The 16,608-nt window shown below is 46.8% G+C and overlaps 1 protein-coding gene across 12 annotated transcripts in view; it reads left to right on the forward strand.

The window, feature by feature from the left end:
* TET1 (tet methylcytosine dioxygenase 1) overlaps positions 1-16,608 on the forward strand; it is a 95,852-nt gene that overhangs the window by 24,623 nt on the left and 54,621 nt on the right. For 6 of the 12 annotated variants that reach the window (XM_027660965.1, XM_027660971.1, XM_027660972.1 and 3 more), the window contains one exon: positions 9,351-11,394. In XM_027660965.1, coding sequence (XP_027516766.1) covers positions 9,475-11,394 — 1,920 coding nt within the window. In that variant the 5' untranslated portion in view covers positions 9,351-9,474. Of the gene's footprint in view, positions 1-658; positions 981-1,307; positions 1,435-9,350; positions 11,395-12,128; positions 12,191-12,520; positions 12,602-16,608 lie in introns of those variants that run through there. The other 6 variants (XM_027660969.1, XM_027660968.1, XM_027660970.1 and 3 more) reach the window with 6 other exon arrangements.

Consider the following 16,608-nt stretch of genomic DNA (forward strand, 5'->3'; position numbering starts at 1 on the left):
GTGGTGTAGGTTTCACCTTGTTGCATCTGAAGTTTCTGAGCTTGACTGAGATTCCCGGACTATTCTCTCACTACAAGGACATACAGGAGAGGAGAGAAGTGATGGAGGTACAAATTAGTGAAGAGCTACCTTGCCCAAGGCCACTGAATGGCAGCAGTGACAAGGAGCTGTGCAGATCTGTGCCACTGCTTCTCCTTTAACACATGTCACTTAAACCAGCCAAACAACTGGTATTTAAAGCATCTCTAGGAATGGATGTGGACCGTACTGCTCCTTTTATGCAGCAGAAAAGCCTCTCTGCAGGCTCGAATTTGAATGGGTTGGTTCACACTTGAAGTGCTTTATATTGCAACAGCTACAGACTTAATAATAATGAAACCATTCTAAAAAAGTACTGCTTGGGTATATTGTTTCACAGATCCCATTTCCAACATCTGTTTTTCAGTCTGTTAGATTTGGTGGCCTGTTTTCCACTCTGACAAAGGGCTGTAGTGATAAGGAGTGGTGGAAGAAGGCTGGGCTGACTCTTCCTCTTACTATAACATTTTACTTGCCTGATTCCCTCTGGGAAGGAGCCGCTAATATCATCAGTGGCTCTTAATGGATGAGGTGGGGGATGGGGAGAGAGCAAGGCTCATTATATTTTTCCTCCTTGCAGGAGAGAGAGAGCGGCTCGGCAGCTCTTCCTCCTCTGCCAGCATCTTCCCCATGGTTCAGTGTGTGCTTGCTCCGCGCGTGGGACGGCCGGGCCCTGATGGACGCCGGTGTTTGAGGGTCCTCCTGGATGGCACATGTAAGGACAAGAGGGTTTGGCCCCGGGCGAGCCCCTCGCCCGTCACGGCTCACCAGTCTTCCCTCTTCCCGCCTACAAAGAACAGGGATGATTTCAGAGAGTGCCACCTCTGTGGCCGATCGGGAGGTGTGCGGCGCCAAACCGCAGCCTCCGCAAGTAACGGAATAATTCTCCTTTTCTCTCATTACCCTCATTTTATCTATTTCGTTGTTGCTGCTGTCAAATAACCCGCGGCGTTCTCAGCCTGGCACGCCCACGGCGGCTCTCGTGGGCAGCCCTGCGGGCACCGCGCAGTGCCCGGGGCCGGGCCGGGTCCCCCCGCGGCGCGGGGGCGTGGGTGGGGTGCGGGGGGGCGGCGAATCCCGCTCCGGCCGCGGGGATCCAGGGCGCGTTTTGCCGCCTGCCGGGAGGGCTCGGTGCGGCGAGCGCCCCGCCGGGCCGCCCCCTCCCCGCTCCCTCCCGGAGGGTCCGGCCAGGGGCGCCGCCGCCGCCCAGAGCACGTTTCGCGGCCAGGGGCTCCTCTCCCGCCTGGGCTCGTCGCGCCATGGGAGCCGCCGGCCCGCGGGGGCCCGGGCCGTGACCCGAGCCATGCCAGCATCGCCCCTTCCTGTGAGCCGCGGGCTGGCCGCGCCGCAGCCCTGGTACGTGTGCGGGACGGGTCCCGGGGCTGCCGCGGGCGGGGGGGGACGGCGGGGATCTCTACTTTCGGACCCCCCTCCTTTTTTTTTTTTTTTTCTTTTTGTTTGTAATCCCTCTTGTTTCTCCTCTCTTTCCCCCCTCCCGTAGCCGCCTGGCTAATTGCAAAGTTGAGCTGGGGTGGAGCGGCGAGGGGGAGGCAGAGGCACCCCCGCGGTCGGGCTCGGAGCCCCGCGGGTCGGGCCGTTCCGAGGGGGGCGGGCTGGGGGTTATTCAAATGCAAAACGCAGTTTGTTGGCCGAAAAAGCGAAAAAGTCCGGTCTCCCTGGCTGTGCTGGAGCGTGTTTGCGCTGCAGCAGCCAGAGCCTGCCTGGAAAAACCCGCCAGGCAAGAGAAGCTGCCTGCAGCCTGCGCGGAGGGCAGGGAACAATTAAAAGGGTCCCTGCCTGGCCGTAGGGCCCCAGGCCAGCCGGAAAAACCCCGCAGCCCACCCCCACCATAACAGCGGCGAGCGAGGGCCGTGCAGCAGCATCCCCCTGTGGAGGTGCCGCTGGTGTGCGGGGCCGGGGGAGCATCCCCGCAGTGGCTCCCCGCCTTCCCCACGGTGGGCGCTGCGGGTCCCCGGTGCCGCTGCTGGGGTCGGTCCCATTGTCTGCAGCCCCGGGGAGGGCTCCCGGGGCTGAGGGGACACGGCCAGCGGCGGGGCCGGGCCACGAGGAGCCGCTGCCTTGCACCCAGGAGGGCCCTGCCTGCCCCTTCCCTCCTTGGGGTCCGCCTGCCTGTACTAAAGGAACCAGAGCCCGGCGGGGCTGTAGCCCCCCGGAGTGTTCCTGGGCGCTGAGTGTCTGTCCAGCTGCTCTTGGAGCTGGGGGAGAAGAGGTGGTGGTGTTATGGCAGCTGGTGGGTTTGGTGCTGGCGGGGATGGTCCCTGCCGTGCCCCTGATGGAGCCGGGGAGAAGGATGTGGGTCGCCGAAGGGGTAAGGAGGAGGGCTGAGGCGGCTGCTGGGACGCAGGAGCAGCTGACCTTACAAAGGTCTGGCGGCCGAGCAGTGCCACGGGCTGCCTTTGCGGAGGGACCAGGCGCAGCAGCAGTCAAAGGAGTCGCGCCAATCGTGTGCCCAGCCTGTCCTACACTCAGCCAGCCTATCCTGCTGCACCCCAACGATATTTAAAGAGCAACGTAGTCCGCATCACTTGTATCTCGGCCTATGTAGCAGCTGCCCAGGGTGGTGAGATGCTATTCCTTTAAGGAGGAGAGGGGGATGTGCGATGGGCATCTGGAGCAAGGCACAGCACACCGATATCGGTGCATACCCTGGAGTGAGGAGAGCAAACAGTCTGGCCAGGGGGGCTGCACTAGCGTGGGTCTGGCCAAAGAGCTCTTGTTCTAGAAACTGTAATATAGTGATGTCAAAAGTGGGCAAAGATTGCAGTGTTAGATATTTAAACATGGCCGAGCAGACTTCTGGGGTAAAGGTCTCTTTAAAATTTAAAGACAATAGAGAAACTTGTGAAAATAATAATTAAAAAGGCTGTATTATTATTTCCAAATAATAATAGTTCTTCCCAGCTGTGTCAGTGCTTTTTAAGGTACTCCTGTGGAGAGGCAGAAGGTTATCCTGTGCCAAGGAATTGGGAAGACTTCATGTTTAGTCTTGGTCTGGGCCAAATGGGGCAAGTAGTCTGGTGGGCCCTAACTGTAAAGGAGAAGAAAGCTGGTTTGTGCTTTTCAGAGGCAGTTTCTCCAGCAGCACAAGGAGGGGTGGTGGTTGCTCTTGGGATGAGATGCTCCTTCTGGACAAGAGGGGTTTGGTGTGAGGAGACAAGAGCAGGCTGGGTTGCACAAAGCAGGTAGTCGGGAATAATTCAAGGTGAGATGTACCAATGAACTTTGATATTTATGGCTTCTGTAAGACCTAATTCTTCCCTGTGTAGTAATTCAAAATCCCCACTGATAGTTTTATTATGACTGGCATGGGACCCTGGCTGTTAAAGCTGGCCTAAGCACTTCCGTCCTGCTTTCTGTTTTCAGATACTTAGAATTTCAAAACACCTTTCAGGCTGAAATTTTCCAGGCTTAATCTTTGCCTGAAGGTTCTTCCTTCCACCTCCCCCTTCTTTTAACTGAGTTTGAGATAAGGTGATTCAGTTAGTGGTGTTGATTTTTTTTTTTTTTTTTTTAAGAAAAGGCAACCCCCCCTGAAGAATACAATATCAAAGAGTCACAATATCAAAAAGAAATGCAACGCTTTAACAGCATAAATGTGGAATTAGAGAGGCATATGATTAGCCAGGGTGTTCTGTTTGTTTTGCTTGCTTTTTTTGTATTCAGAAGTACCTGGAGTGTTCTGCTGGAAGGAGCTTTCCTTTGGTGAGGCCTTAGAACTGACTTTATATCTCTTTAGTGTTCCCTTTGGCTGCACTGCACAGAGGTTAAAGCAAGCCCGTGCTCCTGCCTGGCTGAAGGGAGGATACTTGCACATGTGGTGTGAGTCTTCACAATGGATTTTTGGTGCAAGTTGTTTGTCTGAGGCTTAATCTGGTTTTGTGGTTTAAGTGTGTGTGCTTCCTTGCCACACTTCTTTTTTTTTCTTTTTTTTCGAAGTGTTCCAATAGAGCCTTCCCTAAACCAGGAGGGGCTCTTTTTTTGTGGTATTTTTTTGTCTGTGTGACTCACTGTGCAGGCTCCAAGGTGCATGAAGTCATGACACCTTGGAATGCTAACCGGGCCATCTCTTGCTGAATTCACAGCGGGGAGGGGCCCTGCCTTGTCCTCCGGGCACGGGGGTGCCTTCAGGGCCGGCGAGGACAAAAGTTTACGATGAAGGTCTCGGTGCTTGGTCTGCTCAGCGTCATCCTGTGGTACTGATGTCAGTGAGGAAGGGATTGTGTGCCCTCAGGTGGCATCCTGCAGTGCCTGTCCCACATCTGTAGTTATGCTGTTGGAAAGCGTTGGCTCAAGTAGAGGTTTAATATATCTGGTTGACTTAAGAGTGGCACAGTCCTGTAAAGCAAAGCAGAAAAATCTCTATGTAGTAAAATGAATGGGGAGGCCTCTGTAGAAGACTGTGTATGAAATAACTCATGGTACTGAGCTGGCAGATGAGAAGTTTCATTTTTATTTCTTAACCAAAAGCAAATGGGTATTCAAGGATTAAAGAAGAGGGAAAGGGAAAATTAAAGCTAATTCTCTCCTCCTAACTCTGTTCCCTTTTCATATACAAAGTGTTGCACCAAGCAATGAGTAGGTACAGGGAACTAGGCTAAGTGGAAAAGAAGGCTGGCTTTGATGCAGCTGGGAAGAACGTGCAGGTGATAGGACATGATCCTGAAAGACTGAAAAAAGCTTTTGCACCTATCATGAGGGTCAGGTTTTTTTTAATGACTCTCTTCTCTGGTGTCCTTTGCTTCTTCCTCTAGAGCATTTGCTGCCAGAAGATGAGGTGCTTTGCAGTTCTAAGTTGTAGATCTGAGCTTGTGGACAACTTCTAAGTCGCATTGTGGCCCTTATTGCCTGTCACCTGTGTATTATGGCTTTTTTGAAAACTTCCAGGTCTTGTTTCCCCTAAGGCACAGTTTCAAGGGACTTTTAGAAAGATACCTAAACACTGAAACAAAATGTATGTAATGAGTGCATCCTACTGTTGTGAAACCAGGTGACCAGTGAAGCTAGTGACTGCTGGCTGTGTCATTTTTTTCCCCCATACAGTCCTGTTTGTTCAGGGGTCACCTGCCATCTTTCATGATGCCATAAAAAAGCTCCCACCATTTTTTAGGAGGACACGTCTTTTATCTCTTGTCCCCCCCATCTTCCAACAAGAATCAAGTTACATAACAGAATCTTGATTGACACTGCCACTAGAATGAAAACTTGCTTTATTGTCTTTTATTCCTTTGTGTAAAGGGAAAGATTTTGGGTTTACTTTGTGTTTTTCTTTTTTTTTTCCTGGAGGCATTCCAGCAGTATGAAGTTAAATTCCCTAATTACTTTGTAGACAAAATTCTCATTATAATTGTTTGGAATTGTGACCAAAACCAAGACTAAAAGATTTAGCCTTTGATTAGCTTTTTAGCAGTATTTGTTGAGGATTATAGCAGTCAGTGGAATTGCTCCACATTTGTTACTGTGAAGGAGCAAAACTCAAACAACTGGCCTTAAAACCAGCTTTCATTTCAGCTTTGCACATGAATTAGAAGAGCTAAGTGGGCTCAAGTAAGAAACAGCTTTGGGATGCACTGGTGTTATCTGGGGCAGTTTCTGCAGACCCCCTGGACCTGTCACCCCTCCTAGAGACGCCTGTGTCCCCTCTCAGGGAGGGCATGGCAGGGCCACCTGCTTTGGCTTTCAGGAGAAAGCATCCAAGTAAGTCTGTTTCTCTCCAAGATGATAGAAAAATGTCAACCACGAGCTTCATGTTTTATCATCCTGTTAGGTCCACATAGATATTTTGGTAATGTAATGAATTCCTTGCTGTGAAATATGACTGATGTGATACAGCCATTTGTTGTCCTTAAGAAGTGACATGAGACAATTTGTAACTGCTGCAGATACCAACAGAGTAATTGCCAGTGCTTTAAATGGAAAAGGGAAGGTAGAATATTTTTCTAGTGTTGCAGAAAACAAAACTTGAATACCAAGCTTGTAGCAACCTAATATTTTGGTCCTGCTTGTGGAAGAGTAAACAAAGAAATAACAATGTAATTTACTTTTATTAGACAAGTTATTTAAAAGATGTTAGACTGCTTTTGTCTAGCTGTTAAGGTGGTTGTGGCAGACTAATTTTCATCAAGACTGTGGGCTTTTTTAAAGGGAAGCAGAAATCTTTTGCTGACAGGCATTTCTCTCAAGAGCTTGCAGTCACCTTGAGTGTGAGGTGCTCAGAGTCCCAGACAAATATAGCTAAAGTCAAGTATTAATTGAAGGAAAAAGAAGAAGACACAACCCCTCCTCCCAAAATATTAAAAAAAAAAAATCTTTTAGGGGTCTGTTCAGGTCTCTTCTGAAAAACCTGAAGTTACTCCAGTGACAAAATTAAAACAAAATGCATAAAACTGTTGCCACTGTGCCCCTATATCATCATCTGTGAGTAAGACAAAGCTTTTTACATCTTTTATAACACAGCCAGGCAATTTCCTACAAATGTCAGCATTCTTTGCTTAGCAAGCAAAAGAGAAATCTTCAGCCGCTCTGTTCATAGCCTCTGATTTTGGTCCTGAAAAGAAGCAATGCTTTGGTCTTGTTAGTTTTCTACACTCTTGTCAGACAGGTGTGTTTCTCTGTGTAAAAAGAAAAAAAACCAAACCACTAAATCAAAACCAACCAAACAAAAAAGCCCAGGATGATCCTACTTCTTCAGTCCTGAAGCAACCATTTTGCAGCTTTCAAATCATGCACTCATGGAATGGTTTGGGTCAGAAGGGACCTTAAAGATTGATGTGTTCCAACCCCCTGCCATGGGCAGGGACACCTTCCACTAGCCCAGGTTGCTCCAAGCTTCGTCCAACCCGGCCTTGGACACTTCCAGGGATGGGACAGCCACAGCTTCTCTGGGCAACCTGTGCCAGGGCCTCCCCACCCTCCCAGGGAGGAATTTCTTCCCAATATCCCATCTAAACCCACACTCCTTCAGCTTGAAGCCGTTCCCCCTTTTCCTATCACTATCCAAATGCAGGTAAAGACATATTGTCATGTACTTGTAATAATTTTTAAAAATTACAAGATTGTTATTAATTAAGCTTCTGGTTGATAATTTTGATGGTCATGCTTCCTAAACTTCCACAACAGCAGCAACAACTGCTTATGTTGAGAAGTAATATGAGAAGGCATTATATGCATTCAGTATTCTCAAAAATCCAGTTGCTGTTTCCATTCCAGACCTCCTGTAGTCTTTGGTCATACTCCTTCTGTTCCAGGGCTGATAAAGAGAAAAGCCTTTATCTCTTCAGTCCCACTCCTGATTCACACATTCCCATGTTGCCTGGCCTTTGTTGTTGTTTCCTTGCTCCGTAGGCTCGGGTTTCCTGGCCTGCCACTGTTGTGTAGCCCAGCCACTGATGGCCACAGATGCTGCTCTCCAGGCCATCTCCATGAGGAGACCACAAGAAACTGGGGGGAGGCTTTTTGCAGGCTACCACCAAGTATTTTATAGAGCTGCTGATGTGATGCTGATGCCCTTTTTGCTTCATGGAGTGACCAGTAATGGCCATGTCCCCCTTCCCCCATGTGTCTCCACAGAACAGTAGGGAAGGAGAGTACTCGGATTACCTGCAGTGCAGTGTTCTGTTTGATTTACTGTTTCAGTATCTGACCCAACTTTTATAGAGTGCTTCTGTGGGAGCTGTTCAGGTCTCTTCTGTGACCTTTGCCCACAACTATAAACAACTGCATGTGTCTACTTGGTCTTTCCAGGTTGGATGTTTTGCTGTGATGGAGGAGAGCTGCTGTTCAGGTTGTTTATTGTGTGTTTGGTGGGCATTGTTTTCTGATCTGACCTTAGAAGTGTGTTTAGCCTTGTCTTGTACAGCAGTGCTGGCTCTGAAATGGTATTTGTGTGGAAAAAACCTGCTGTCTCAGTAATCATGTTCATCATGTAATATGAAGATGTGACACAGAATCATCACATCATCTTTAGATAAGATACTTGGTTTATATATTGTAGTACAGAGGATCATTTGGCTTCGTACTGCTGAATAAACAAAAGCCAGGCCTCAAAATGCTTTAAATGAGCTATTTAAAGAGCTTTGGGAGTTCTGTTAGCCATGGTGGGTACTGTGGCCAGTGGGCAGCTTGCTCAGGGCTGGGACAAGCAGGAACAAGCTTGATCAGGTGAGCTGGTGGCCCTGTGTGTTGGTTGTGCCAGCCCAGCCCATCCCCTCAGCAGGACAGTGAGCTTCTCTTGGTGCAGGGCTATTTGGGCTGCACTAGCAGAGCTCTCCATACCTTCAGCACAGCTTGGACCAGGCTGTGGAGAAGTGCAGCCTCTGTAAGATCACCCTGTTGGCTTCAAGGTGGGATTGAGGTCATGGGAAGGAGTGGTGATGTCAGAAGCCTGGTAGTGCCCTTCTCTTTTCTATTTCCTTTAGAAGCCAAGATTCCCTTTTTTTTTTTTTTTTTGACTTCTATTTTAGCTGAGAATTTTGGCCACCATCCCCATACTTCCTGTTTTCCCTTTCTTTCCCTCTTCCCATCAGTGAGGTGCAAGTGGCCTGTAGGTGGACATAAGGAATTCAAGGAAATGATGGCAAAGGGAAGGCACCTTCCTGCCTGAGACTAGAGAGCCTCTGGCTCTACCTGCTCCCATTTTTAGGCTGCTCTTGTCTGCCCATTCGATCTATTCCAACAGCTAATAAAGCTTTAAAAGCCTTCCACAGGTTCTTAAAAAGCACTTAAGGTGCTTAAAAATCTGTTCTTATGAGAATTGCTTTACTTTAAAAAAACGAACCCAACCTACCTTGAAGGAAATTGCTTTGGAGGGCAAGGACTGTTGTATCTTCTGAGATGATTCAGTTGTATTTGGGGAATTGGGGACTCGTGCGTTGCAGTTATGTTTGGGGGCAAAAGCTTGGGACAGATGTGTGGTGGTTTTTTGAGGGTAAATATATTGGTCATAACAATGGAGCAGACTCAAGGGAAGGAGTGGTTAATAAACTGTTAATGAAGTTGAGAACTTAGAACTGTCATAAAGCAGTAAATGTGATGCTGCCTGATCATTTGAGCTCCATTTATTTATTTGCTTTAAAGGCCTTTGCAGTATAGTAATATTTTCAGAGCTTTTGTATTAACTGAACATAACATCCAATACTGATATTTCTGATTCTTCCTCTCTATTTTTGAATATTAAAAATGGTCAATGTAATATATGTGCACCTCTTATTAAATACAATCATATTAATGCTGTTTTGTATCTTTTTCTGTTTTAGAGTTGGTGCTGTATCAGCACAGAGAGCAGCAATGGGAGTGTGCAGTTTTCTGTTGAAAAGGTCTCTCAAGAGCTCATGATTTTTTTTCCATTTCTCCTCTTAACATTCCTACTGCTCCACAGCCATGGCTCACCACGCAAGGCCTTCCAGATCAGTCAAAAAAGAAGAGCTGGGCAAAAGGAAAACTAACCAGGGCAAAAAGAAATCTAGCCAAGTGAGAAAGAAAACTACAAAGACTTCCACAAAAGCTGTTAGTTCTGGAAAAGGCAAAAAGCCAGGGCAAGAAAAAGATGTTAAGAAAAAACAGCAAGAAAAGAAACCAATCATGAGCTCTTCGGGTAGACTTCTCAGGAGCAGTGTAACGAGAACCTTGTCTGGAGCGTCTTGGGTGAGTTTGGAGAAAGCTGACAACATCCTCTTTCACAACCAGGATTCTTTCAACATCAATGGCTTTACAATGTCTCTCCGTAACCGACCCTTCTCCCCTAGATTGTCCCAAACTCCAGTAATTACAAAACCCAAGAAATCTGCAGTACAAAAAAGGCTGGAAACAAAGGAAAACCATGAGCAAGGAGCCCTGGCAGGAGTAGAAGAGAAAAACGATGAAACAGGCGAAGTAGTTTTGAAACAAGATTTAGCACAAGATGAGTCGGCTGCTCTGCCAGTAGAAGGTTCTCCCTGTAGTGCAGGTGAAGGGCCTGCTCTCCCATGTGCCAGTCAGGACAAGGAGGTAGAAGTACCTGGAACAAATGACTCTGTTCCAGACAGTTGGGTAACTGATGGTACGGAAGCATCAGGGGTGAAATCTAAGCATGAAGGCCTGCCCTGTGAGCAGATACCCAGTGGTCTTGACATGGGTGGTTTGGCTGAAGCATTTGTTGAAGGTGCTGTGCTTGTGCTTCCATCTTTTCCTTCCAACTCCATAATCACCTCTGAATCCGAGGTGTGTGGGGAGACTCCCTTCGATGTGGTGCCCAGCAGTGAAGAACCTGACCCCGTCTCTGCTGTTACCTCAGACCTCAGCTCAGCAGGACTGGCACAAGAGTCAGTCACTCTTGCCACATCCCACATTGAAGCAGAGTTGGACCTGGTGCTACCTAGTGAAGAACAAGACCCAGATTCTGCAGCTGTTGTTACCTCTGAGTTTCACTCACAAGATTTATTAGAAGATGCAAGGTCACTTGCAGAGTCCTGCTTGAAGGCAACCTGGGATTTAGAATCTGAGAATAAAGACATTGGTTCAAATTCTAGCTCTGTAGCTGCCGCTGAATCAAATTTGCTTTTACATTTTGAAGGTGCAAGCTCACTTGCAGAATCCCCCATGAGACTGGTCGTGGATTTTGTGCCCATTCCCAAAGAATTTTACTCAAATTCAGATTTGAGCTGTACAAGAGAAAAGTCAGAGTTTGACACAAAAAACATATTTACAGTATGTGAATCAGTCTCCAACACCTCTTTAAACAATATTGAAGTGGAGGACATAGAACAGCTTGTTAAATGTATCGATGCAGAGACATTAATTTTGAATTCAGGTTATGTCCCCACTTTATCTTCAGATTTAGAAAAAAGTACATTCAGTAAAATATCTGGTGAAAGCTCTGGACAGTTCTATGAAGGTTTTGTTTCGGAGTTGCCTTCGAGGCTGGAAATCTCTGCTCTTGCCTCAGAAAAAGCCATAAATTCAGATTTGCCAGCTGACTCAAGACTGCAGCATAATGATTATTCATCACAGCTGGGAAGTGTTGGAGTAAGCCTGAATCTGGTTCAGGGCAACGTGAGCAACAGCACTGAAGCAGTTGAGGCCTCAGGGCCATCCTCTCTTAAAAATCCAGCTGGTGGTTGCCCTGTTCCATATTCATCTCTGCTCCCTATACTGGAGAAGAAGAAGCGAAGGCGCTGTGGAGTCTGCGAGCCGTGTCTGCGGAAGACGAACTGCGAGGAGTGCAGCTGCTGCAGGAAGCGCAAAACCAGCCACCGGATATGTAAGAAGAGAAAATGTGAAGAACTGAAAAAGCCGCCGCCGCCAGTCACGCTGCCCTTCCAGGTGAGCCGGGGGAGTGGCAAATCGAGTCACTCTTTGGAGGCTTGAGGTTCATCTTCAGATTCTGCCCTGGGAAATGCTGTCCCCACTGTACAGCTCTAGAGGGTTCAGGGTTACTGTTGGAGCCAACAGGTTGTGCAGTAACTTCCCCTTGTCGTGGGGAGGAGGTGTAGGTTAGAGTGAGCTGGAGTTATTCTTGTTCCTGCTTTGTAGATCCATAGAATCAGAGGTAAGTATGGCTTTAGCTCTGTGTTCCGGATACTGGCACATTGGCCAAAGAATGAATTAATTGGAGTACATGAAGAGATGAGAGATTTGAGCACAAAGTGTGGGGAGGAGGGAGATTGAGGATAGTCCTAGGAGACTGAATTACTAGGGAGAGTGGTGGTATTTCAAAATACTTCAGGCTAAAAAGCAAAGGAAGGCAGGCTGTTTGCTCTTTGCTTCAGTTAAAATAATTTGCTTGTAATGACAGATTTGATGGAAATAAAATTAATAAACTTCAGGACAAAATTGTAGCTGCATTTTCCCCTTTCGCATCTTTCTACCTTTCTAATTGTCTGTTCTTCTGTTTCTCTCATTTCACTTCTCCTGCCTCTCTCCCTTTGTCTTTTACCACATGCCCCATGCATACTCTCTTTTTCTGTATTTCTTACTCATTTTTCTGATCCATCAGCCTTTTATAACCCAGGTCATTACTTTTGGAACAAAGAGGAGGGAAAAAGACAGTCTGTATGCCCTTGTGATAACAGCACTGACCTTCTGAGGGATTTCAGTTCAAGATCAGGCTTTAAATCAGGTAAGTAGGGAGTTGAACATAGATTTCCCACATCCCAACTGAATTCCCTGAGCTCTGAGCTGCAGTGTTGGCCTCTGCACTGCCAGGTCCTGCTGGAAGTGTTCTGCTTCATGTGAACCAATACTACCTGAACCTCAGCGCGGGAGAAGCTGTCCTGGGAGTTAAATCACTGGGACATTTACCTTGGGATGTGGGAAACTGAGGTTCAAGTCTCTGCACCAGTGTGTACTGTGAGTGGAGCAGTTCACACTGGGGAGAATGCACCTACCAAACCTTTCTCAGTAGCAATTCCATTAAAATGGTGTGTTCTTGCAGCAGGTAGGAATTCCCGTCAGCTGCCGAGATCCAGGAGAGCTCCTGGTTTCACTGCTCTGGCCTGTGCTTACCAGGGTTGGCTGTTCTGGTTGTAAGGTAGGCAAGCAGAATGAAGAGTCCTGTGAAGGGATATGGTACATTCCCCTTTGTGGGGGAAGTATATTTTAAGATATGATGTTTAGGGAAGTAGGCTTAAACAGCTTGGCTCAGAATTCATTCAAAGACTGTCTCAATTACTTCTAAATGCTCTTAAAAAAAAGGGGGTGGGGAGGGACAGCTGTGTGACTTTACATATTAAAACAACAAAGGTGGTAGAGACTTAGACTTTTTACAGCAAAAGAGTAGTGACATTATGTCCTTTTGTATATTTAGTCAGTAGGATGGAAGAAGCTCATGGGAGAAAATTGATGGAGTTGAGGTAGGAAGTGTTCTAAAAGCCATGTTTTAAAAAGGGGTTTGGCAGGATTGTTGGAAGGAAGCACTCCAGTTTTTCTGTCAACCTTTGTTTTCCAGGCTAAACATACTTCTTTTCTTGTTTCTCAGGCTGACCTTCTCCTTGCAGATTAGCTTTCCTCCTTCACCTTTGTCCTCTCTGGGCACTCCTTTTGCTTTCTTTTATGAGAGATTCCTTGTTTTTATTCTTTTCTTTGGCAGCTTTTATTTTGATGTGCTTTTATTTTATTGGACTGGTCACATTCTGTACAGTGTGTTCAGAGCTGCACCAGAGGCCTCCTTCATTTCTCATTAAATCTTGTATGAAGTTTCAGGGAACTGCATGGAGGAAATTAAGTATTCCTGACATTTAAGAACATGTCAGATATTTTCTTATAAAACTGTATTTGAATGAAACCTGGTGCCTTTTCAGATATTCCTAGAAAGGAGCTTTGCCTCATTTCTGAACTCTAGAAACTGTGCTCTGAGGAAATGAGAGGAAAGTATTTCTACGATGTTATATGAGCTCTTTAAAGATGTTGAGATCCAGGAGAAGGTGCTGGGGGATGGGGAGCATTCTGGCACTCTGTTCAGCAGCTGTCCTTTAGATAAGATTGCAGGGAATCCCATTGTGTTTTCCCAAACTGGTAGCACTGGAACTTGTGTGACAATAATGAAGGCAGCTGGGGAAAACCCAAAACTGTGGGTCTCTGTCCATGGTATAGAAAGTGAACATAAATAATTAAGAGAAATGGGGTTGGCTTCAGTGTGTTCCTTGCTCAGGAGAGTCATGCTTCTTTCTCATGTTGGTGGAATGTGAGCATTTTTTGGAGGTGATTCACTGGGAGGAGAGTGTAGGGGATGGACATGCTCTGCGTGAGCATAGCTTAAATGTTGGTGTTTTGCCTTAAAGGGAATTATCTCTTCTCATTCTAACTAAAAAAAATGCAGAAGTCCCAGTGAAGTCAGTGAGAGCTCTGCATTAAATGGCTGTATAGCCAGTGCGGGTTTTCCTTGAGAACTTACATGGATTTACACTTCCAGGGAGTAAGGCCTGGCTGGTAGAAGTTGTGCCTGTAAACTGAAGGGCATATTCCAACCCCCCTGCCCATGTGTGCACAGGCATTCCACCCTCAGAGAGTATCAGTTGTGTTTGGAGCTCCTATTAAGTGACTGTTATTTCCATTAATTCACACATAATCCAGATGAAGATTTGAAAAGTACATTGGACCTGAAAAGTATCACTTAAGAATAACATCCCCATAAACCTTCAGTGATATTTTACCTTCCTGAATGTAATGGGTTTTCCAGGGATGTGACATCATGAAAGTTTGGATCAAGTATTGTGGGCTCCAGCTCCCAACCCCTGTGTGTGGCAATATTGTTCCATGTAATGCCCTTCTTCCTGAGGGGTTTGCACTGGGGCTGTTTGGGGAGGAGTTGGTAAAGAAAAATCCTAAAATATAGGAGGGAAAACTTTTTTTTTATTTTTTCTTATTGAAGTGGTTTGAAAGAGCAGCCTGGTAAATGTAAGCAGGGCTGAAAGCACGTGCTGGGGGAGCTTTAGTTTGTGTGAGGTAATTGTTGGATTTAGTGGGACCTGTAGTCAACAAAGTGACAAAAAAGCATCAGAGCACTGAGTGTAAGTTTGCTGGGTTGTCCAAGGTGTCTCAAGACATCTTCTTTAATAGCTCTAATCTGAGTAACATGGGATATTAAATAACAATAAGGGCCTGCCTGCTTGTGGGTTTTTAACATGCTGCCGAAACCCAGACATATTTAAAAAGGATGCTGCAATTCAAGTTGGTTGGGAACTTTCCAGTCAGCCATTCCTTGAATGGAAAATGCTGATTTAACAGGAAGCTTTCACGGCTACTATCTGTCTCAATGCAACTGTCTTTGGGGAAAGCTTCCCAAGGTTCCAAATGAAATTCCTGCTTAAAACTTAAAAAGGGGATGAGAATTATTAGAACAGCTTGGTGGTAAGGGCTTTTTGCCTGATGCAGACCAGGGGCTTGAACTTTAGTCTCCCACATTCCATCCGTCTGCTCTTGAATTGTTTTTAAAGGTTTTGCTCTGCTTTGGAACACAACTAAGTGTTGAAATCCAAAAAAAAAAAAAAAAAGAAAACCACCAAAAAAACCCCCCAAACAAGCAAAAAACAAAAAGCAAAATGGAATTCTTGTTTTTCAGCCAGGCCTAGCTATAATCAAGAAACTTAGACTTCGTGGTATTTATTTTACAATAGACTCTAGAAATATGGAAGCCACTTGAATTTTAAAATGAGTGCACAGAAACACTCCTGGAGTGTGGCTCTTGAGTTGAAGGGGGGAGCACCCAGCTGGGTGAGTTTGAGGTGTGTGATGAGCAGAGCTGCACAGGAGGCAGGGCAGGGAGCTGCAGTAGGGCAGTTTACTCTTGTTTTACACACACAGTCTGGGGGTGGAAAACAATTGACTTGTGGTGCTTTACCATTCTGTGATCCCGGGTGTGGACTCTAATGCAGCGTAAATTACAGTGAGATGGATTAGTTTGTGCTCTAGTTATTTTCAGAGGCTGTATTTAACAAGTTCCCTCTTCACTGCTCCTTACTTTCTGTGCTAGTCTTTAAAGCTTTTATGGGGAAATTTTTATTTGAAGAGGTTTCTTTCTTTCCTTGGTATGAGGATCCATCCTAACACAAGAGGAAAGTACTTGAGTAACAAGGAAACCTGAAATCACTCTCTAGTGCACACACTAAACTGGGGACTAAGTCAGAATACTGGGTCTTAGGTTTCTAAGAAAACAATTCTTTTTCTGGACTGTAAAGCAACTTGAGTAGCCAAAACTGCAAAGAAGAATCAGATCACTGAGTGTTCTTTTTCTATTATGCATAAGGACCCTTGCAGACTTGGGGAAAAAATTACAAATCAGTACTTTTATTTTACCTGATCCTAAATCCTATTTAATGCATCACTCTGGTGCAACAAATGAGGAGCTTAGATATGAGGTAGCATCAGACAACAGAAGTGGGCAGCAGCTTTTTCTGAACTGATCCTCTGCAGAAGGAGCTGTGTGTCCCTGCCTGGGCATTTGCACCAGTGACCGGCCAGGGAGTGCATTGCAGTTTAGCAGCAGAGGCAGAAAACAGGTTCAGATTGCAGTCTGTAGCTGATGAAAAGATGTTCTTATAGGGTTGGTTTGTTTGTTTTCTTTTGTTTAGTGTACAGCTGCACGGCCACCGTTCTGGTTTAGATGTCAACTGCAGATGGTTTCGGTGAATGCCTCGGTGGCTGCAGCGTTAGATACGCTGTCATTTGTTTGTCCCTAGTTAGCGAACGTCTGTGACCAGGAGGGCTCGGTGTGACCCCTCCGCCCTCCCTCCATCCGTGTTAACGTGGAGCTGTGGGAAAATAATGGCCCTTGCTGTTTCTCTGGTGGGCAGTTCCCGCCGCGATGCCTTTGCAGCAGCTCGGTTCTATCGGAGCCGTGTCTCTCCTCGGGGCCGTGCGGGCGGGTCCGGGGCTCCCGCTCCCGGACTGGCATTGCCGCGGTTCCCGGGGCACCAGGCCAAGGAGTTCCTTGGCTGCGGGCTCGCCCAGGTGGGTGAGCGCCGGCTCCTCCCGTCCGCGGGACGCTCCGTGCGGGAGCGCTGCCCGCGGAGCCGCGGTCCGCGCACGGCGCCGTGCGCG

The sequence above is a fragment of the Corapipo altera genome, unplaced genomic scaffold (assembly GCF_003945725.1).
Source record: "Corapipo altera isolate COAL_440 unplaced genomic scaffold, ASM394572v1 133, whole genome shotgun sequence".
Lineage (NCBI taxonomy): Eukaryota > Metazoa > Chordata > Aves > Passeriformes > Pipridae > Corapipo > Corapipo altera.